General features: G+C 44.7%; 2 protein-coding genes across 3 annotated transcripts; one reads left to right on the top strand and one right to left on the bottom strand.

Moving 5' to 3' along the window:
- Positions 1 to 736: 736 nt before the first annotated feature.
- On the bottom strand, positions 737 to 14514 carry TDRD5 (tudor domain containing 5). 2 transcript variants are annotated; one of them, XM_042873901.1, is made up of 13 exons: positions 14451 to 14514; positions 14027 to 14267; positions 12446 to 12847; positions 11626 to 11750; positions 8671 to 8718; positions 8298 to 8518; positions 7057 to 7263; positions 6523 to 6589; positions 5438 to 5638; positions 4794 to 4955; positions 3963 to 4103; positions 1934 to 2147; positions 737 to 1129 (listed from the first exon to the last, which is right to left on the bottom strand). In XM_042873901.1, the coding sequence occupies exons 2-13, from the start codon at positions 14256 to 14258 to the stop codon at positions 927 to 929; spliced, it is 2223 nt and encodes a 740-aa protein (XP_042729835.1). In that variant the 5' UTR covers positions 14259 to 14267; positions 14451 to 14514; the 3' UTR covers positions 737 to 926. The 2 variants fall into 2 exon arrangements, with proteins under 2 accessions (XP_042729835.1, XP_042729836.1); XM_042873902.1 differs by lacking the exon at positions 1934 to 2147 and having other exon boundaries at positions 1030 to 1129.
- Positions 14515 to 15786: 1272 nt separating this feature from the next.
- Positions 15787 to 21914, top strand: NPHS2 (NPHS2 stomatin family member, podocin). Its single transcript, XM_042873954.1, has 8 exons — positions 15787 to 16063; positions 16936 to 17039; positions 17689 to 17761; positions 18054 to 18136; positions 19082 to 19285; positions 19969 to 20024; positions 20852 to 20930; positions 21632 to 21914. Exons 1-8 carry the CDS (start codon positions 15787 to 15789, stop codon positions 21908 to 21910), a joined length of 1155 nt encoding a protein of 384 aa, XP_042729888.1. The 3' UTR covers positions 21911 to 21914.
- The last annotated feature ends 1052 nt before the right edge of the window (positions 21915 to 22966 follow it).

Below are 22966 nucleotides of genomic sequence, written 5' to 3'. Positions count from 1 at the left end.
TCCCTGTAGGGCTACACAGCTGCTGCACAATGCAGAACTCCTGCAGATCTCAACTTCTCTGCTTTCACCTCCTTTCACTGGCTTTTTGCCCAGTTGATCCCTAACAACCATCCATTTTTCTTTCTTGCTCTCTGCAGTTTTACCCTTCTTTTTGAATGTGGATCACAACTAAATGGTGAAATTCAAAGAAAGTAGTCATCTTTCTTTCACCAGTGCTTCTCAGGAAAAACTCTTAGGTCGGAATCAACTGGGCACACAGTTCATTCCTAGAAAGGAAGCCCTCACCAGCCAGTGAGATACCGGCACAGGCTGCCCAGAGAGGTGGTGAGGTCACTGTCCCTGGAGGTGTTCAAGCAAAAGCTACATGCTGCACTGACTGACATGGCCCAGAGCAGACTACAGGCATGGGCTGATGGTTGGGTTAGATGGTCATAGTGGTCTTTCCAACCATAACGTACTTGAAGGGAGCACATAAACAGGAGAGAGAATGGCTGTTTACGAGGATGGATAGTGATAAGGCTGGCATACAGCTCTCCTAATGGCAAGGACTGAGCAAGAGCACTGACTGTGTTAAAAAAAGATGGAAGAAAACATAACCACCTCCTGCACACAATGATGAAACCGCACAGACACCGAGGGAGGGATGCATTTCCAGTTTTCCTCTCCTCAGGTTAGAACACAACGTGACACTCGAGATGTTCTTCTGAATCATTAAAGAGCAATAAAGCAAGACCAGTACAAGAAAAACAGAGTATTTTCCTCAACTCAAAGAAACACGTGCTACAGGCATCAGGTATGTCTGAGAAAATGTCACAAAGGTTTTTCAAACAAGTGCTTTTTAATTAAAAGAATGACAGCACAGTAATATTTCACTGCTCTACGGAGCCTTCCTCAGCAGCAGCTCCATCTGCTTCTCTCACCTCTTCTTACAGCTCCTTTCTTGGGCCTGGGAGCCAGTGGAAGTAGCCATGACAAGTGGCTAAGCGTGCAGCAGCTGCCAACACCGCAGACAAGGTGGTAGGAGGGACGTAGAGCTTGCAGGACACCTCTTGCTCACACAGACCTCTGGCACTGCACTGCACAAGTGCAAGATTCTCAGGAAGGTCTTTGTTCTTCATTTTCTCATCACCTGCATAAGGAAGGAGAAGGAAAATATCCGCATGAATCTCTTAAGAGTTTCAGCTTAGACAGCAATATCTGTTTGCTGTACTAGATCAAGTGATTGCATGACTACTTCCCACTGCAAACTCACTGAATTAACTTGGAAAAGGTGAAATCCAAGAGGTTCTCTCTATCTCCCCCCAGCTCTCATCCCTATTTCCCCCAGAGGTGGGAAAGAAGACTCAAAGTGAATAGATCCTATCTTGAAGATTAGGGCCTCAACTCCAGAGAAACAGGAAACTGCTCTATTTCAAGAAACAAACATACACTATCTCAGGCAAGCCACTTCACTTTGGCTTGTAAATTGGGCAACTTGCACATGGGGGCTGAAAATTCTTTCATTATTTTGAAAACAGGAAAAAAAAAAGAAAAAAAAACACCCTCGTGGACTTTTTAAAGTTAAAAAAGTGCTTTTCTCCCTTACAGCTAGAAGGAGAGGCTCACTATGGAATGAACACAGCCTGATGTAAGGAATGGAAAAAACAAAAACTTCAGCATGAAAAGTGTAGAAAGTCTAGGAACCACAAAAAAACCCCAAAAACCCTGGGAGAAAAACACCTCAATTCACTATGCTTACAGAGGTTGAAACAAAGCATTGCATCCAGCCATTTATTTTTGTCACAGCTCATCCCACAGAAATACCAACAAGTCCATCAGGTCTAGCAAAGAAGCAGCACTAGGATACTTTCACACTGACTGCAGGTCTCAAGGGACAGTAAGAGTTTGCTCAGCTTTCCTCTACATTAAACTTTACTGATAAATCCATTCGTACTGTTACGGTTGTCCAGCATAAATGGTGCTGCCATAAGCAGAAGAGAGGCATGTAGAACTTCACAAGACTGGGCTTTGTTGGAAAATCGCTGTACATTATTAGGGCCATTTTGGCTCATTTCTGCTGGTTGCTTGACATAGAGGAAGGAGAAGTAGTCTTCCAATGACTTGTAGAAAACAGTAGGCCTTAAGGACTCTCCAAGAGGATGAGGTGTCTGCAATTATATTAAAACAAACAAACAATAAACCCTCAGGAGAGGGTGCAATTAGTGCACACTCAGTTCATTAGCTGCCCTGACCTTCATGACTTCCCTCAGAGTTCATAAAGAACTGAAATGTCAGCAACAGGAATTTTTAAAAATACTGGCTACTTGCAACCCCAGCCAAAGGGCAGCTCTTCCTGCACAGTGAGCTGAAAAGAGTGGCAGATTATTACAGGATACTAATTAGCATGTCTTAGCAAAGAACAGCTGGCTCATCTCTCAGCAGCCCCACGCAGAACAAGTGACTGCGATGACAGAGGGAGTTTCTGCAAGGGAGTGAGAACTGAGTCAGAGGAAGTTCCTCTGCGTTTTTTATCAAAAATACAAATTAAATTTAAGCTCCAGAGATGACCACCTACATCTCAGTCAAAGAATGGGACTGAAGCCAGTGTTTTTATTTACTGATTCAGTATGAAGCATGACAGAATAGTGAAACAGGCAAGCCACGGTGCAATTCCTCTGCCCAACTGTAGCTGTTCAAAAATTAGGTGCCCATTCTCTAGGCTTCTTCTGCTGAAGCAGCAGCAAAAAGGCACCCACCTCCAGATGAGGTGAATCAGCCTCTGGTGAGAGAGCATTCAGATGATTAGCCCAGAACAAAACAGTTTTACACAAGGTGATTCAAGAAGTTTAGGTTGGCCACTCACAGGGGGACTGTGAGAAGCTCCTGAAGCAGCAAGGACAGCCTCAGGGCTGGGCAACAGAAGTATAATGCTGGTAGGATAACAAGGCAATAACTTGAACAAGTATGAGAGCCTCATTAACCAGCTACTCAGCTTGATACCATCAGCCCACTAACAATTTCTGCCTAACATGCAGTAAAAACTAGAGTGCTAGAATAAGAAAGAAAATAACATTAAAAGGTAATCATCCCCTCTGATAACCACACTGTCTTTGCTGGGGGACTCAAAGCGTCACTGCCACTTCAAGACAAAGAAGGAACATTCATGGAGGAAAGGCAGACTGTGGAAGGGTCTATGACTATGGGAAAAAGCTGGAAGGCACACAAGTCATAAGGAAGCTGTTCAGAAAAGATAAAAGAAATAGTATGCCCTACAGTGCTGTGAGGGGCAGGAAATAAGGAAAGCACCATCTACACTTCCTCCTGATTCACGCAATTAAGATCACCACCACTAAAAGGAAAGCATGAACAATGAAAACTGGAAAAGGGGTGGAATACCACCTGGCAACACCACAGGTACCAACATCTACTGAGGCTAAGGGATCAAGATGACACAGAGAAAGGAAAAGCTTCTGTTTGTCACAGCTAGCTGATTAGAGCACTTCTTCCCTTGGTGTCTATAGGCAGGATTTAGCTTTTCACCTCATCGTCTTCCTTAACAGAAAATCCTGTCACTTTCTCTAAAGCTTCTAAAGCGATTAAGCCAGGGGCAGACAACATGCCCACGATCCAGCTGGGAAATTCCTATGCTTCTATACCCACGTGGTTTCATACTTGCAGGGGAGTGCTTAAGTCAGCTCACAAGGAGTGAAGAAGGGCCAGATTTGATCCACGAAGTGCTGACACTGATACTTTATTCCATAACGCCTTGATGTACCAGTGAAACACTAGTGTTTCTGGTGCTGCTGATAATACAGCAGCAAAGAGGTAAATGTACACCTCCAGGCCCATACTAAAAGCCAATCCTTGTTTCATTGTTAGTAAATTAAAAAAAAAAAAAAAAAAGTAGATAAATTGACTATTTTTATTTAAAACAACTCCATCCCAGCAGCAGTGGCTGAGAAAAAAAAAACAGCAAACCTTACCTTAACCAATGCCATAAGGTCAGTTGAAGATTTGTTTGTATCCTCCTGTTTGAATTCAGGGTCTTGGTCTGTAGTTTTGGAGTCATTTACTTCATCTGGAAGTGGCTGCACATCGTCCCATTTCTCCTTTGTATACAGGTTCTGTTGCAAGGACATGACCAGCATGAAGAAATCAAGAGGCACTGGAACAAATCCACTGAAGTGCAAGCTACTGAGCAGTCAGATGGTATCACTCTGACAGATTAACAGAAAGAAATTTTTCCACCCTGCTCTTCCTGAAGTTTTGGCAACTTTAAAGGACAGAAGAACACAGAGGGAAGGGAAGAGCACGAACAAGAAATGAGCTGCCACCCTAACTTCTTTCCACCACCATAAAACTAGTTTCTTGATTAAAATCAGACTCTTTAAGAATACTGTCCAGTTAACACAGCCTTCTGAGAACTTTACCATGTAGGCGTGTCCTAGGCTAAGAGATCTGCTACAACAGCATCCACACATTTTGTTTTTAAGTGGGAACTGAGTTGTGGTGGGGAAGCAGCAAGCTGTCAAGGCTGACAGGGCAAATCTAAGGTCTGACCGAGTCAAGAGCATGCACTGCATTTCCCTGCATTGAGAGCAGTTACAAGGAAATGCCAGCTGAGCTGTAACAAGTGTCACGTTAGACACGCTTCATTTCAACTCAAAACATGTTATGGGAATGGTGTTGGGCTTTTTTTGGTCCTGCTTCCAACTTCTTTGAAAAAGTGCATGGTACTCATATATCAACATATGTCAAACAACCTCTGGAGTTTATTCTGTTGAATGACAGTTATGTCACAGCCAAATGCCCACCTGATTACACAGTTCATCCTCATCCAGTCTGGAGCTTGATGCTTCATTATCTGCACCTACAGAATCCTGCTGCAAGCAAAGGTCTGGCTCCACCAGTTCAGCACTCTCCTGCTTTGCACTGGGTTGAACATACAAGGCTAAAGAATTCAATTCCTTGAATCCCTAGTAACAAGCAAACAACAACAAAAAGCAACACGCAGCACAGTTAAGAAAGCTAATCTGCAAATACCACCAATATCAGAAAGAGAAAAAAAAGTGTGCTCCAGGCAGTAAAGCTTGACTTCCTGCTGAGATATATAATCCCAGCAGCATTTTTCTCACGGCTTTCAGACCCACACAGTTCTTCCCAAAACAGAGCTGAGACATTCAGTCAATGATACAAATTGGCCTAACTCATAACCACTCCCTGGTGCATGATTTATATCCTGATGTCTGTCCTACACAGAGCATGCAATCACCATGCTTACGCTGTCCCACACTGCATATTTCACTGGCAAACTAAGATGCTTCTAATCAAGACCATTTCTGTAATTCAGTTTGGCAATGGCATAACTGATCTTCAACGATGAGAGCATCTTCCTATAAGGCACCCAACGGATGCCAGCCCTGCCCTTTCTTACAGCACCACATTCCTCCCTCCTGACCTGGGAGGGTAAGTTCTCTTTGCAGATGTCAGCATATCCCTTATCCTTCAAGACAGAGTGAATGTAGACATCTTCCTCAGAGGATGTGTCGCACAGAAAGAGATGCAAAATGCCATTCACGTATTCATCCACAATGCCCACAAGGACCTTAGAGTAACACAGCTCCTGGAACTGGAGAGTTGCTTCACTGGTCCACGTGTCCTCAAGAAGAAACAAGAGTATGATGTTACTATAACAGACCAGAATCCATCACCTGAGACTCTCCCTTCTGAGCACTCATCAAGATGACAATTAGGCCAAGGCAGCTAGGGATAAAAATGCAGAGGGGAAGGGGGAAATTCAGGCAAACTTTCTAGAACTGAACTAAATTAAATTTAAACCCCAAAGTTTGCAAAGCCAGTTACACTGGGAATACCTTCTAACTGTCAGTACCTATTTTCAAGTGTAGCCATTTTATCCTATCTATGGGGAGGGGGAAGAGGCGAATTCCTGGAACCATGAGATTATGAAAGTTAAGTGCCAGGAGTTTTTACAAAGCTGCTAATGCCTCACTGCAACGTGGATCTGCTGCCCTCAAGAAACAAAGTTTTTAAGAATGTTTTCAAAACACAAATTTGATCTAGTCTTTCCAATGCAGAGCATGGGAGCACGTTTCCCAGACTTCTTAACCATGAGATTTCTCAGGACAGGCTGACCTGAGCTTTGGCTTTTTGGATTGCACCAAACTCACTTAAAGCTTGGTCTCAGAAAATTTTAGAACAGGGCTGAATCTATCAATGTTTTAGAAGGACCCTGGAGAACTACTGGAGGGGAAAACAAATGCTTGCTCATTTGCTTATCAGCTATCTGTTTCTGAAATTATATGAGCAAGAATACTACATAGGCATAAAGAAGAAAAAATGAAAAGGTTATCACTTGCAGAGAAGCAGTTGCATTCCACTGAACATAACAGCAACAATTCTGCTGTAAACATCAGAGGGACCTGAATGAATCCAAATATTTGTCCTTATCTTGAGAAAAAGCCTCTCTCTTCTTGACAGCTCCTATATGTACGTCAGTAAACAAAACTGCATATGAACACACACCTCCACAGGCTTCACCCATGCCAAGGAACACGGGATGGCCTGAGCTGGCAGCTTCAAGTAGCACCATCTGCAATATAAAACAAAGTCATGGCCATTAGAGCAAACTCAGAGCAAAAACAGACAGAAGAGCAGAACTTACTCCTCTTCTGGGTTTTAAAAATCAACTTAGGAATAAAGAGTGGATTTATGATTAAACCCCAACAGTAACTTTGGAAAATATCCAGGGAACAGGCACAGAAAGAACTGCACTAACAACTGATCTCTTATGCCTTCCCTCACCCAAGCATCTTTCTATCATAACCCCTCATGATTACAAAGTTATGGACAGAGAACAATGACTTTTGAACCAAAGAATGAAGCAAAGAAGATATTAAATTGCAGAGGCAAACAAGTACCTCTGACACCAAAAACGCAGCCCATTTCAACTGATGACTACTGAAGAGAATGTTTACACCCACTCGTGGAATCTAAAATGAGGATGAGATCCAACCTCAACCATCCTGTGATTCTGCCAACCACGTGTAATCTACTTACTTGAGGAACCTCAGCCAAGACTTCTGAACAATGCCTACATTCCCATAATCTGGGTAGAACACCTCCACTTCTTGGTCACTGATCACACGGTGGATGATAACCCGGTACCACCACTGCAAGAACATCACACAGCAAAGCTGTCCAGGCTGTACCGAAGACTCAGGCATGATGTAACGGTCAGAAACAAGTTTATTTGAATAACAGCATCTGCAAAACATCGTAAGGAAAGACTGTGCTTGGAAAGATGCAAAAGATGAACACAAAAATCCGTAGGATTTCAGAAGAATCCTGGTTTCTCAAATCCCAGTGACAACATTTTCAGATGTTTAAATGGATGCGTTACATCACCGTTCTGCTGAACTTAAACTGAAATGACTGTAAGAAATGCAAACCTAAATTTCAACATTTGAATGTCCTCCCTGGGGTCCAATTAAAAAGAGAATTCCTTAGGGGCTAAATACAGTCATTCTGGTCATTAACTTTTGACATTCTTTGGCTAAATCACTACTTATTAAAAATCAGACTCTGGAGTATTGGCTACACATCACCTGTAGTGTTTGCCTGCAGAATTTATAACTCCACTTGTATGTGCCCAGTGGACACTGGGTGCTTCCTCAACACACAGCAGTTCTGTAACTGCCGTTAACTGTGCTGGAAGAGAATCTCAAATACATAATGAAACTGACAGTCACTGATGAGGCTTTGCTTGCTTTCAAAAACACACTGTTTGCTCTGAAAGTAATGCTTCCTATTTTCACAGTAACCACAACAATACACAACACCACTATTGCAGAATATTCACCTCTGACATCGTGAGCAGACATCATACAGGAAGCATTACTTTGAAGCAGCCCTTGTACATGATGGCAAGTGCATATTACTCATTGCTTTTTGACAAGCATTGGAAACGGAAGGAAAAATTTTAACTGAGCCCATTAATAACACAGAAAAGAGGCAAAAAGGAAGATAAAAATTCCCCCTCTGGAACCTTTCTATTCTTTTACAGTTTAGAGCTGTCCAGATCACACCCAAGCAACTGCAAATTGATAGTAACCATACTTTTGGCTTGCTAATCAAAAGGAATGGATAAGCGCTATGAACACGTGTTTGACAGCACAAGTTACCAAACCAGCTGTAATCATAACTATCAACAATCATAACTATCCTAACTAGCTGGGTGTCCTGTTCTCTCAGTACAAACACAACAGGCAGTAGCATCTATCAGCACAGAGTGTTCTCACCTCATCTCAATCATGAGATCCCACAGTTTATCAGAAGTTTCTGCGCTGCAGACATGGATGTAGAACTCACCAGGAGAGACTATTAAATTCACTATTACTCCCACCAAGCACCTTGTCTCCAGTGGAGGTAAACTGCAAAGTCTTCTGTCCTGAACTGCATCTGGAGGGATGTCTGAAGTCACCATCATTATATCCAGCCTGGACTGTTCCAAATCTTGAGGCTACAAAGAGATGAAGGAGTTGGTACTCACATTTCTTCATGCACTAAGCATACATGAATAACTGTTCCAGTACCGTTTAGAAAAGAAAGAGTCTGCTTTGCTTGGAACCTATGAGTTACTGAGTATCAGCAAATCCCACCAGATGTGCAAACCTGGATTAGAACTTCCTCTGTGGGGGGAGCATTCATTCTCTCTTCTACCTAAAAGGAAGAATGAAGGAAATCAGTCAATAACAGTAGTGTAACAACAATACCATGCATTCCCATGAGGAGAAAGAGCTAGAGTCATGTCCTGACTTCTGTCCAGAAAACAGCTATTGCTACAATAATGTTTTTTAAAGTTTGCTGGATTTTGCCCAAAAGATGCTATTTTCTATGCTCTGTGACCATGAAAGAGTATATGACTGAACCAGGAAAGCTACCTGAAAGTGATTCAAGTGACATTTTCACACTAGAGCTATTTCCCCAGGATAAAAACAAATGAGACCTACAAATTCTGTTCTTTTCTCACTAGAGAGATCTGTTTGTGAATGGCTAGTGCAGCTCACAGTTTTTTGTGGAGGGGAACCATACATAAGCTACTCTCTCACTGCCTCAAGAGCTTTCTTCTGCAGCAGTGAGCAGCGTTCCTCCAAAGATCAGAAGTCAAAATGATTTCATTTTGACCCATAACGAACAGACTACAAGTTAACAGCGCACTATGCACCAAGCAACGCATGGGAAACGTCTTCCAGTACATACACCTTCATTTATCTGGCTAATCCAACTGCAAGCAACGTTTTTTTTGCAACACTAACTCTTCTAAACGTTTTTTTCAAGAAGTAGATAAGTCCTTCTACAGACAGAGCAAAGGCCAAAGCTCTTGAATTTTTTGAGTTAAAATTTTTTGAGTGAAACATTAAGTTAAATAACAGCTGAGGAAATGCCTGCCTGAGCAGCAGCTCAAAGAAAAAAACAATCCATGGCTGGAAATCCTTTAAGCAGTGCCTGTGAACAGAGGCATTTCTGAGGGACTGGTTCGCTCCCCTGAAGTTGGTTCGTATCACCCTGTTAAGGGCATACACTATCTTTATAATCTAATTTACATATCAGTAAAGATGTGTAAGATCACAGAAGACATCTCCATGAATGTATAGAAACATGTACTTGTGAATATGCTTTAAAAAAAAAAAACAAAAAACAATAAAACAGTAACAAGAGAAAACAGCAAAACACTAAAAGTGAGCCCTGCAATATGTTACAGCCTGTGGGACCAGTTAATCCTTTCCCTGAGACAGTCAGGCAGCTGCCACAGTGGTGTGAATGACCCTTGGCTCAGCTGTGGATGAGAAAAGCGCTGAGAGCAGCAGCTCCACACACCTCTCCCCTTCTCAGAGCATTGACTCAGCCCATGCTTCTCACATTATTAGTTTCCCTTCCATTATTAGCTTCTTGTGACAGGATACTGGGGTACCTTATAGCAGGGCAGGGATCAGGTCTCTTCTTTCCCCTCCACCTTGCAGCATCCTGATGAACAAGCATTCACTGCATATCCCACATACCAACTACCTTTCCTCCCTTTTCTGGCTTTTTTAAAAACAGAAGAGCAAACTTAACGTCTCATGGGGAAAACAAGTTGAACAAACACCTTTAATGGCCTGAGCAGGAGAAGTCTTTAACCGGATTCCCATTGTGATATGAAGGCTCAAAAACCTCACTTGAAGTCAGGGTTATCACAGTCCTCTTTTTCTTTTTTGCCCTTCAGATTCAACAGGCAGACTGCACTTGATTCAAGGAGAATTTCTGGCTGCTTCATCACACAGATCTAAGACTTCTTTACAAGCTCAATGCTGACTGCCAGAGAGTTTGCTTTAGGAATGTGAAGTCCAGTTGTAAGAATCAGAAAGATTGACATGATGGAAAGGTGATACAAGAGGTGTAATGACAGAGGGACTAATGCAATAGGAAGGCGTTATAAAGGAAGGAAAAAGGACAGTTCACCCATCTCTGAAGATCTAGGCTTGCAGGGGAGAACTTCACCAAGGAGGGATCCCCAGAAAGAAATCCTTGCGCAGTGGCTGTCAGCCCTTAAGTGAGGTCTAAGAGAAGTATGGCCAGGCTTTACCCCTTCCTGTTGCACAGTTGAATTGCCTTCACCTGTGCTCCCAGGGCTGACCAGGTCTTTTCCCCAGGTGCCCAATCAGTGGTTCAGGCTGTGACTCAACAGTTACCATACACCAACTCAGACACAGACTTCCAAATTAACTGCAAAAAACACCAAAGTCAGGAAGAACTCCTGGGACTCTTTTCCTGCACTCCAATCCTCAGGTTGCATACAGCCACCTGGGAAGCTTGGCAGAGAGAACTACAGTAGGAAGGTGTTCTGGAGAGAAGGAAGGTAGGAAAAGAGAGAGGAAAAAAAAAAAACAGAGGTGACAAATTCCCCCAACCTATTGGATCCTCTGAACTGCTCCTCTCCGTCTCCTTCTAGAAATACACTGTCAAACAAATTCAAAACTCTCAAAGTCCAACAAGAATGACAAGGAACCCCCACAACTTTAGACAGTGAATAAAGTCGTACTGGTTTCCTTTAGTTAAAAAAAAAAAAAAAAAAAAGAAAAAAAAGAAAAAAAGAATTCTTTTTGTGCCCCGCTTGAGCACATTATTTAGTCACCTAAGTGAAACTGTAGGGATCAAAGTCTCCACAAGAATCATCACCCAGCTTTGTCTTCCTGTTTAATGGGACTGCACAAGACACTTAATTCTGCCTACAGCAGCCCAGGAAATTCCACAGAGCTCATCTTCAGATCACTAAGATGTAATAACAAATAAATACACAGAGTATTACCATAACTATCAGAGAACAAGATGATGGTTAACTGACCTTGGATGGTCTTTAACACAGATCAGATGACCCAAAAGAGAGAAGAGAAAGACTTAGGTTAGGATGGCATATGAAGCCATATCCCAGCCTGAAGTCTTGCCACTCCACATTAAAACAGGTATTAAAATTTTTGCAAGCAGCAGTGCATCAACAACACAGTCTCAACAGTAACAAAAGCAAGCAAAGAGCCTCCAATCTGGGATTAAGCCAAGAAGAAGCTAAAGATCACTCATCCAGCTACTCACTTGTTTCAGGCCATCACCCAGACCTACTGCTTGTGTGTCCACTGGCTCTGACTTCTCTTCTGCTGCCTGATGAAAGATCTCTGCCTCACAGCTGGGTTCCAAAGGAGGCAGCTCAGCCATGAGTACTGCAAAGACAATAACTTGGCTATTATTCTTTCTTGGACTGATGCAGTTACATATTAAACAGAAAGCACTTGAAAAATGAAAGCACTGGTTGCATTTTTCCATTCTCTTGTAGCATTCAGTTACCACATTCACAAACTTTTGCTAGAGAGGCATCCTTCATAAATGAATTCTAGCTAGACAAGTCAGGAACCCTGCAGGTACTGCACACAGTTTTCTGCCATGGCTGTTACAGGAACAGTGAGTACACACAGTCTCTTCTGTGGGAGATTATAGCTTAATCTTTCATAGTAGTATTAGTAAATTTTCAATCTCAAGAAGCGCACTGAAGGGCTCCAATGCCTTGTGGAGCGGGGCATTCAAGAGATCCTTCTACTTTTGTTATCTGCTGCCTGCAACAGTTAGCATTTCTAGTCCTCCACACAGGTTCAGAAAGCTTATGTTTGGAAGGTAGATCTCTTCTTTCACCTGCCACCAAAAACCAGTGGCAACTTGTAGAAAACTTCCAGTTAAGCTCTCTGCTACTGAGACAACTCCTTAAACTACTTCTGCAGCACCACACAGACCTTCCTTGATAAATCAGAAGGGAACAGGGACTATTACAGCAACTGAAAATACAGCAACATCTACCAGAAATACATCTGCTTGTCCACAATGCTTAAAAGACCTACATGTTTCCAGCTAACAGATGCCTTACCTTGTGGCATCTTTTCCTGCTCTTTCTCACTTGAGGAGCTCTTTTTCAGGGTTATCAAGGAACCTCCTTTTGTCTCCTTAACCATAATTGTATCAGACATGCTTTCGAAAACTTCAAATATGGAGAGAAATCCATATTGCCTGTACTGGAACGTCCGCTTAAAGCGTGTGTAGTACGCATCGTTGAAATCCAAGAGCAGAAGTGGTGAGGAACTCAAGAGATCTTGCAGCTCCCTCTTCACTGCTGCTGGCAGGACACGAGTCTTGCCCTTTGGAGGCAAATCCCACTGATTCTGAGAGAGAAAAGCAGCCCTTCCCTTCCTAGCAACACTCCGTGCTTTACCACTTGTTTTCTGTCTGGAAATCAGTTTGGAAATATCTTTGGTGGTCTCATCGGCAACAGCTACAATAGGAAAAAAATATTAGATATTTATTAGCTATTTGAAGACTGGAGCAGTAAACCATTTAAAGCTCTGCATAGGCAAAGCTGCTCTTTCCACTTTTCCCATTTCCCTTTTTAGACAGATGTCTCTTCTAAAAACAATCCTACCAAACCATGTGTGGATTTTAGTACAGCAAACAATTCTCCTTCCCCTCTGCAAAATGGACAGAACCAAATTTAACAGCTGATCTGCACCCTCCTCCCTATAAACCCAGACAGAAGGAAGGCTGGCCAAGTGCATACTGCATCACAAGAAGAAAGCCAGCTGCTGTGGGTTTTGTTGGGCAACAGTAAATGGTCCACTGCTTCTCTCAGCTTGAATTGCAGTACAATCTTAACACAGCTTAAGAGCATCAAGATGCTGATGAACTGAGTCTTGTTACAAAGTGGCTATGAAAAAAGAATCCAACAGTCACCTCAACTCTTTGAAAAGGTAGATAACAGCAGGGCAAGCAGAAATGGTTTTAAGTCGAGGGAGGGAAGGTTTAGGTTGGATATCAGAGGGAAGTTCTCTTCTATTAGAGTGGTGAGGTGCTGCAACAGCTGCCCAGGGAGGTCATGGATACCCTGTCCCTGGAAGTGTTCAAGGCCAGATTGGATGGGGCCCTAGGCAGGCCGACCTAATATTAGATGGGGAGGTTGGTGGCCCTGCATGTGGCGGGGGGGTTGGAGATTCATCATCCCTGAGATCCCTTCCAACCTGAGCCATTCTGTGATTTTAAGCTTCACAAAACCACAAGAAGCTGCCAACAGCACTCAAAAAAGGGCTGTGTTTGTGCACCGGTTCTCCAGTTCACCATCAATCCTAATACTCAAGCAAAAACAAGATGTCAGAATCACACCAAGAACTGGTGTAGAGTACTTCTCTGGAGGTCATCTGGTCACACACACCCCAGTAGCTCCAAACTAGAGCTGGCACTGATCTTCATTCACCTTCCTCACCTACTGCCTTTCTGTACTCTTAGCCAAACAACAGGAAACAGCTAAAACAGAAAGCGCCAGAAATACCAGCAACAGCGGGGAGCTAGAGCCAGCCTTTGGGTGGGCAACCTACAACAGAGCCCTCACTTCAGGGCACCACTTCACCCCGAGGTGTAACTCCAGGCAATCTTTCTCTACTTGCAAGGAGAAAGGTCTCACCTTTGAGGAGAAACCCTCTGTTGCCGTTGGGGCAGATCCGGACCACTCCTGGCATGCTGGCCACCATCTCCATGGTAGAGCAGAACCCCAGGTCACGCAGTGGCAGCGGCCTGCCAACCATGGCCAGATACTCCTGTTCCAGCTGGGCTGGGGTAAGGCCCTCCTTAGCAGCCAGCAGCTGCGACCTCACCTCCTTCTTCAGCAGCTCCATCAGCTGTGCCTGCTGCGACATGTCCGCGCTCTAAGAGAGACAAAAAGCGAGCAGAAAACACCTCACGCCACGACTGCGAAAGGCTTTTTAACACATCACAACCAAAAGCCGGCAGGGCGGCAGGTCAGGCTCAACACTGCCACCACACCCCGGCACCGCCGCCTCAGTCACGACAGCGCGTTTCCGACACGACGCCAAGAGTCGGCACTGCACCTGCGCGCTCCGTTCCCGCCTTTTCGTGCTGAGGCGGGGAGGCGCGCGTTGCTCTTCACAGCGCTCTGCCGACCGTGCGGCGCTGTGGCTACCCCTGTTAGATCCTCTACCCTCTCCCGCTACCCTGCCTGCTCTGTGGGACCGGCCCTCAGCCTTCACCTGGCGGAGCAGGTGTGCTTCCCTTCTGACAGGAAAAGTCAGACCCACGTGTTAAAAAAGTTCTCTTTTCTTGAATGCAATATTTAAACTCAAATGCCAGCGTTGGTCAGGGTGGTCCTGTACATTTTTGTCCCGTCTGAGAGGAAAGCCTACAGTGGAGTGCCTAAAGTGTCATAAAGCAGCTGTTTTCCTACCGACTTCCATCCAGCTTTTCTCACCTATGTTCATCACTGTAGCAGGCTGGTGCGCCTGCCCCCCTGCTTCTAACATTCTGACTCTGAGCAACCCAAAAGCCTGCAATAAAACAGGAATCTTTTAAGAAAACGAGATCAGCACCTCCCTGGCTGCCTTCCCCCCTCCCTCCAGCAGCTCCTCCACATGACACATCTGCCAGAGGCTGAGTGGGAAACCCTGAGCTCAGCACTGCCCGACCACAGGGTTGTCACAGCTTGTATGTTTGAGCCTCATTAGTGTGATTTCCAGTCAGGTATTGATTTCTTTCAGACAAGCAGTGACACAGCGTGATCTGTGGCACTCTTTGCAAAGGTTTCCAGAGACGGTACCACGGTCTGTGCCGTATGGCAGCTCTTTCTCTGGTAAAAAGCTCCCACATTTGCACTGCCTGACTTTTGCTGTGCAAAATTATGAAGGCGTTTTACACACAAACTCTACTGACAATTTAGAGATAAATTCAATAGCTCTGTGCTTGCAAGGACCTCCATGTTCATCACACTCAGAACTGGGAATTTATTGTGCTGAATACTCAGACCATTTGGGGTTTTGAGAGTCAAGCATCTTCTAGTTACTTTTAGGTTGTTTTTCAACAGCTTTGTAGAAACCATCTATTAAAAATCATTTTGATTGCATTTGATTTCCAAAGGCAGGAAGGTAAAACATAATGTCTTCCTGCAGTTCTCCCTGTTATGGTCTAACATTCTGTTCATCTCAACAGCCATGTGAAATGAAAGCAGAGCAGGAGGGAAACAGCTTTCTCACTTCACTGTCCATTTTGTCTGACAAGCTTATGATAAATTTGAACAAGCCTCCTTGATCTAACACCTCCTCTTCTCTCCTCCCCTGCCTGGATTTTCTGTCTGCAGCAATAAATTCAAGCACTCAGGCACGGATTCTTTCCACTCCCACAGGAAGCTGTATGCTCCTTGGTGCAGAGAATCAGATGAGGATGGATAAGAGATCTCGAAGCTCTTCCAGGGAGTCCCATAGGAGAAAGAGAGAGTCTCCAGCTACACAGAGGAAACGGGAGAAGAGGGAGAGAAGCAAAGAAGCCAGCAAAGAAATAGGAGATATAAGGCAGGAGAAAACAAAGGAGATTAAGAGCGCTGTAGGCACTGATGGTAGGGTGCACACATCCACAGTGGTGGACGTGGATGATGTGATCTCTGATGAAGAAATGGAGGCAATGATGTTGCTGGACAGCGAGCATCAAGAAGAAGGTATGATTTATAGAAGGGAAGTGGCAGAAAAGCTACGGGCTCTTTGACACTGTGTGGGTGACAGTGTCTTTGCTTTCTGCATGGTGAGTGTTATCACCCGTTGCATAGATGTGTAATTGTCCTCAAGACAGATTATGGGAAGCTCCAGCCAGCTTCTACAGTCAGTACAGGCACATCAGTGCTGTCTAGCAAAGCAGTGAACTTTGAAACAAGCAGTTACATTCCCAGCATCATTTATGCGTCAGTTCACTACTCCCCATTTTTTTTTTTTCCTGCTCTTTTCTCATTATTTTCTTGCTTGCCCTCCTTTAGGCAGACAGAATTAGCTTTAATGCCAGTTCACAGCCCTAAGAACTGTGCTGTAGGGAGAATGCTTGAGGCATACAACTGTAACTCCCTTCAGGATAGCCTCTGAGTGCAGCTCTATTCTCTGAAATGTGGCTAAAATCCTGTTCCAAAAGACCCTGAGATCTTTTAGATTCCCCAGTGGAGAGGGGTATTTCAGGCTGTGAGCATTGAATATTGTGCTTTATTTGCAGTCTTTCTGTTTGCTTAATCTTTTCAGATAAATTTCTGTGATTTCGGGGTCAGCCAGCAAGTTGCCCATTCTGAATCTTTCAGTGCTGCTTAGTTGTCATATAGATCTACTGTGAAGAAGCCAAAAAAAGGAGACTTAAAATTTGTGAGCCTGTCTTGGAAATTCTTGACCACCAGAGACTGTTCTTGAAACACAGCTTGAGAGAGCACTGAATAGGCAAACACCAAGTCTAGGCAGAGGACCAGCAGAAGCTGAGCTGTGCAGGCAGTCGTCAGGCCATCTGTATTTTGGGAACTTTCCTATCCTAACGGAGTCATGTTGGATTTCCCCTTAGGTATGAAGTCTCCCGGTCTCAACATCTGTGAGTGGCTTCTGACCATATTGTCTTTCCTGTTCATCGTAATGACTTTCCCCATTTCTGTCTGGTTCTGCATGAAGGTAAGAATAGGCATGATGCCTTTTTGGATTTAGTATTTGGTGTCTGTTGTGACTGTAACCAGCATGTGTTGGTCATAAGCATATAGCTTAGGTTCTTGTTATTAAACAGTTTGCAGGTCTGTTCACTTTTAAACATAATCTTCAGCTCACCCAATCCAAACATAGTTGCGTTGCAGCAGCAGGGTAAAATAGATTTTGCGTTACAAATTTAAAGGGAGGTTGGATCTTTCAATTAATAGCAGATTTTTCTTCTTCCTTCAGTTTTCTCTAATTTATAGCATGGTTACAAGTAGACATATTTTGATTACAGCTTCTCAGGAAATAGATGAGGCACAAGGTGTTCAAGTTCAGCCAAACTACAAGAAAGCAGAATGCTGGCCTCATCCTGGGAAATACTGAGCAACTCTAGCATGGGCTGCTCTCACCTAATCACAGGCTGATTATATGCAAGCCAGCCATCAGTTTTGGGTCAGGTTTTCTTCTGGGGTAAAGAGGCTTAGGAACGGTTGACTCCACTACCTCCAATCTGCTGAAATCCTCTTTTCAAAGGACTTTACCAGAACAGAGGTCTTCCTATGCACAGCCCAGTGAGATTTTTTTGCTGGTCCTATGCCTTCCACTCCAGCCTAGCTTTTGTTTCTCTCTGCAGGTAGTGCGGGAGTATGAGAGAGCCATTGTTTTCCGGCTTGGGCATCTCCTTCCTGGCAGGGCCAGAGGGCCTGGTAAGATGCTCACTGAGTTCCCCCCAGCCATATTGTTCCTCTTCATCATGCTCTACCAAAGCTCTTGTCCTGGTGCCCTCCAGGCAGGTACAGTTAACCAGGAGACACGGCTTCTGAGGTCCAGCAGCTTCCAATGGCTCTTCCCAATACAGAATCAGACTCACAATTTGAGCCTATGTATTTGCTGTTCCTTCATAGTTCTGTGCTCAATCCCCTCTACTGCTCCCTTGAGCTAAAGAAGCAATTTCTGTGGTTTTGATGATCACCAAAAGATTTTCTTTTCTTTCCACAGGTCTTTTCTTTTTCCTTCCCTGCCTGGACACATATCACAAAGTGGACCTCCGCCTCAAAACCCTAGAGATCCCCTTCCACCAGGTATGGCTACCATCCCTTCTTTACATTAATTCTTGGATCTCTTTATCTGATTGTATTTGATGACAGTCCTGATTTTACACTGACGTCAAAAAAAACAGCTTATGCTTAAGATAGTGATTCTGGTTCCATGTCACTCCACTGGGCACAAGATACTGTTAAACACTGCCAGTTCTTAGGGTCTCGCTGCAGATCTTAGATCAAGCCATCTCTGCAAAGCCTCAGCTGCTGGATTCCTGTGACTGTATGAGACATGTCCTTTACCTCTCTGCCATTTTAAAACCACTGCTTTTAATCCCGTTCAGTTTGACAAGCTTTAGTGGTAACCAATAGGAAGCAGCTGAGCCATGGATATTGGAGCAGTTTTTACCCATCACACTGAGGGTACACACAGTGGGGACAGGAAAGCAGACTGAGATCTTACAATGGCATCTCTAAGTGTGGCAACTCAGCTCTTGTACAAGTCAGGGAAAGAGCTGAGAGCTCACTGCTAACTTTGAAACTGGCACCCTCCTGGCCACAGTCCCACAGGTCAAACCTCCCAATAGTCCTGTTGTCTGTGCCACTGCCTTTATCTAGTACCATCAGCAGGTTCCCTCCCGTGGTGTAAAGCAAATCCCTCTGGGGATGGTACTCAGCAACACCGAGCACATAACAGACAACAGGAATGGAGCAAGCAGCTGTGGGCCGAGAGACACATGGGGATGTTTGGCTGCTTGCAGTCTCTAGCCCAGCAACCAAACTCAGGAGACAGACACAACGATGCTATACCAGGGAACTGAGATCCACAGGTGATGCAGTTTGCCTAAGGTCAGAGAGTAGCAGAGGTGACAACTACAAAGATGTACCCATCTAGCTAGTCTTCCTCTTTCCCAGAGTTGTGTACTTTTCTGTGCTACCTTAAAGTTGTCAGAACCAGATCCATCTTCCCTCATGTCTTCTGCTTAGGTGGTGACTAAAGACATGGTTACACTGGAGATAGATGCTGTCTGCTATTACCGTTTGGAGAACGCCTCTCTTCTCCTCACCACCCTCACCAGCATCTCCAGTGCCATCCAGCTGCTGGTGCAAACCACCACAAAGCGCCTCCTGGCACATCGAGCCTTCTCTGAACTTCTGTTGGAGAGAAAGAGCATCAGCCAGGAGATAAAGGTGCTTCTGCAGCTGGGGAGAGGGTGGAGCAAGCAGGGAATTTAGGCTCTGCTAACAAGCTTGGAAGATAATCAGTCCTAAATCACAGACAGTATTTTGCAAAAGAGTGCGATAAGAACATGTGCCTCCTTCATTGAAAAGTGGGAAATTTTCCTCTTTTTTTAAATCACTTTAGGGGAAGGAATTACAACGTGGGTCTCACAAGCATATGTGGGTAGTAGCAAACATTGTGATGTGAGAAGCGTGAAGGAACCCCTTAAATCATTTTCATCAGTGCTCTGCAGTACCTCAAGTTCTGTGCTTATTCCAGAGAGGACTTTCTCAGGAGAATGGTTTTCTGCTGTGCGAGAGAGATGCCTTAAACCCTGAATACACAGGATCTTCAGCAGCAGTTCTCTGTGGCCACTGTATGCAAACTTTATTATACCACTCAGGAACTGAATGTTTCCTATGGAATTGGATTGGTTCTGCAGTCAACCAGTATGGACTAGCTAAATCATACTACGGGCAAATACAGATCAGAAGTGAGGGATGTAATTTTTATTTCTGAGAGTCCACGCACAGTATATAATAAATCCACCTCACTGCCTTGAATTAACGTTCCTGAACTTCTAAGTCCCTCTGAGGAGCCTGGACAAGGGCTTGTGTTCTCCTTGTGCTCTAAAATATCTTCCTCTTGACAGGTGGCTTTGGATGCGGTCACAGGCTGCTGGGGGATCAAAGTGGAGAGAACAGAAATGTAGGTAGGAAGTGGTGGTAGCAGAGACTTTCTTGCCCTTTTGCAAGTATCCATTCTGCTTTGCTCACATTTCTTCTTTACCCCTGGCCCCCTCCCTGCAGCTCTTCTACAGCCCTCACCTCCTTGTTTTCACCGCCCCTTTCAAACCTCTGTCTCACATAAAACTTTCATGAGCAAAGATGTTACTTGCTCCTGCACTGACAGCCAAATGCAGAATCCTTAGCTGGAATCTCATCAACTCTTCTGCAGTTCTTTTAGCCTAAGAGTCACACAGGCAGTGAACATGCTGTGTCCCCCCGAAGTCCTCAGGGTCTTAGCAGTGGTTGGTCTCAACTCTCAGAAGCCTGTAGAGAAAGGTGGGACTTGCTCATCACATAGAGGGCCGTGGAAGAGAGAGCCAGGCAGCAGAGAAGCACATCTGTAAAGAGAAGGAAATTTCTGTGGCTGTCTTGAGAGCAGTCTCCCAGTGGATCCTCTGATACCTCACAGACTTCATAAGCCTAAACTTCAAGCCTCAGAGACACAAACAGAAAAGGCCTCTCTGCTGCCTAGTGATTATGTACATCACTAATGATCTAGTTATCATTAGAATTATTTTCTAATGATTCCAGCTTGGATATGTACAAAATCAGGCTGGAAAAGAAAGATTGGAATAGAGGTAGAATACTAAAGGGAGTAATTTATAGAGGGACACGCAGAGAACAAAGGATGTTTGTGAACACCTCTGTAGAGACCAGTACTTGAGCCCATTCTAAGCCCTAGAGGGCCAGCACAGGGCTGTCAGATGAGCCTAGAGCCCTTCTAATCCTTATCCTTCACTACCACAGCAACAACGTGCAGCTGCCTGCTGAAGTCCAGCAGTCCTTGGCCGTGGAAGCAGAAGCCCAGAGGCAGGCCAAAGTGCGGGTATGCGAACACTGAAGACCTCCCATCTCCTTCCAAGGCATCGCTCTTTCCTTTCCCCCACCCTAGTTTGAGGTCTTTGGAACATACCACAGTAGGGTACAGCTCTGGGAAGATCTGTTCAAGATCTTCAGATCCTGTTCGAGAGCTGTGTCAAGCAAGGTGAGCTGCAGCATGGGCCAGCGCAGTGGAATCCCAGATCTGGTACCTATGCACAGGTCAGAAAGACACATAAGAGGCTGGTGTCATCCCTGACCACAGTGCCTATGAAAACCTCTCCCTTCTCAGGGTTTCACTCTTGCTTGGAGACCCATCCAGGAGGGTGGAGCTGGGCTGCCACTACTATCATGTACCCCACACCATCCTTAACCCTGGGCTGTCTTCCATACCTTACACTGAGCCTAGGTAGGATTTGTGTCCAAGTACCCTTCTCACAAGCTTAGCCTGTGGGCTGCCCTCTCACATGCTTTTGCAGCACACATGAGTCCAGTTGTAAGCTCTGATGGAACTAGTAGCACCCAAAGTACACATAGCTTTGGTGAAAACAAGTTAGACGCGAGATCTAGTACATGCCATGATCAGAACAGCAGGAATGTTACAGGGGCCCCAGAAAGTTCGTGGTGGCAACTTCCCTCTGTAATAAGTAGCCTACGCCGGGGCCTTACTCCCTGCCTGACAAAAATCTTTATTCTCCTCCTTGGTAGGTGATTGCTGCTGAGGGGGAGAAGGCGGCTTCTGAGTCCCTGCGGATGGCAGCTGAGATCCTGTCCAGTGCCCCTGCTGCTGCTCAGCTCCGTTACCTTCATGCACTGCACTCCCTTGCTGCAGAGAAACCCGCTGCCTTCATCTTACCCTTACCTTTGGATCCCACAAATCTGGTCTCTCCGGCTACCCGCAGCCCTCCAGGAGTGAGCAGCATCATCACAGACACCTCACAGCTCCCAGAAAGCGTGAAAGACAAGAAGGACTCACCCATGCTGTAAGAGTTCTCCCAGAAATAGTTGCTATAAGCACTGGTTAATCCTGCTCAGAAAGGAGCAAGATGGCTGATCTATGGGGAGCCCAACAGCAGGTACTGGACTGGAGACAGGAGGGAAGGCAGCCCAGACCTGTAATATAAAAGTAGATTGTACATGAAAGAAGCTTCTGCTTGTTTTGAAAAGGGAAAAGTATGGAGCACAATAAGCAGTGTTGGTGCATATGTGAGCAGGGGACTGAGGGAGAAGTATCATCCCTTCCCTTTCACATCAGCTGATGCACTTTGACACAAAAGATCCCTGGGATCTGATCTGTCCTACCCTCATCACATTGGCAGGAAAGCCTGATAGCTTCCGTATGTTTAAACACCCCCATCTCCAAACAAACAGCCTGTCACACATCATTTGTTACAGGGAAAAATCCACAGTGGAATAAAAGAGGCAGGCACAGGGTGCCTCCTAGGAGGGAATGTCTTATCAGAGGGCATTGTTTTCCAGTGTCCTTACACTCAGGCTTTTGGGGGTTTTCCCTTTCACAATCTTGGCTGAAAAAGCCTTTATTTTTATTTTTATTTTATTTTTTATTTTTTAAATAAAAGCAAGTCCTGCAGCTGGGTGATAAACAAAGCCAAGGCAGAAGTTCTTGGATAGGAACATGTTCCTCTTCACAGCCCACCTCTGCGTGCTGCATCCTGAGAAAGTGGGAGCGGTTGGGTGCTACAGATGGGAGCTTTGCTAAGGTGCCTTTTCCTCTGTGTGAATTGGTGGGGGAAAGACAACAGCCAGGCAGGTGGGGTGGGAGCCTGACAAATGAGGGAAATGGGAAGGGGCTTAGCAGGTAATGCAGGTAATTACACGCAGGTAATTTGGTAGGTGCTGCCAACCTGGTTCTCCTTTGACAAGAGAATGAGCCAGGTCTTGTCCATGGTGCACTAGATATAAGATTTCAGTTGCCACCCATACATTATACATATTTATATATATAATATATATATTATTGTATATATTTATTTAATAGGCAACCAGGATGCTTAGGCCTAGAGACTAAGGAGAAAAGCAGGA

Source organism: Lagopus leucura, unplaced genomic scaffold, assembly GCF_019238085.1.
Source record: "Lagopus leucura isolate 7727_CA_CO unplaced genomic scaffold, USGS_WTPT01 Super-Scaffold_100009, whole genome shotgun sequence".
Classification (NCBI taxonomy): Eukaryota; Metazoa; Chordata; class Aves; order Galliformes; family Phasianidae; genus Lagopus; species Lagopus leucura.
The sequence above is the reverse complement of the archived record's forward strand: the minus strand, read 5'-3'. Positions and strand labels throughout refer to the sequence as shown.

Coding starts and splice junctions, on each gene's coding strand:
- TDRD5 (XM_042873901.1), bottom strand. CDS start 14,258: ATGTCGCAGCAGGCACAGCTGATGGAGCTGCTGAAGAAGGAGGTGAGG. Junction 5,639..6,522: donor CATGGGTGAAGCCTGTGGAG/GTGTGTGTTCAT, acceptor TTTCTTCTTGAG/GACACGTGGACCAGTGAAGC. Junction 4,956..5,437: donor AAGAGAACTTACCCTCCCAG/GTCAGGAGGGAG, acceptor GCTTGTTACTAG/GGATTCAAGGAATTGAATTC.
- NPHS2 (XM_042873954.1), top strand. CDS start 15,787: ATGAGGATGGATAAGAGATCTCGAAGCTCTTCCAGGGAGTCCCATAGG. Junction 16,064..16,935: donor CAGCGAGCATCAAGAAGAAG/GTATGATTTATA, acceptor ATTTCCCCTTAG/GTATGAAGTCTCCCGGTCTC. Junction 20,025..20,851: donor AAAGTGGAGAGAACAGAAAT/GTAGGTAGGAAG, acceptor TCACTACCACAG/CAACAACGTGCAGCTGCCTG.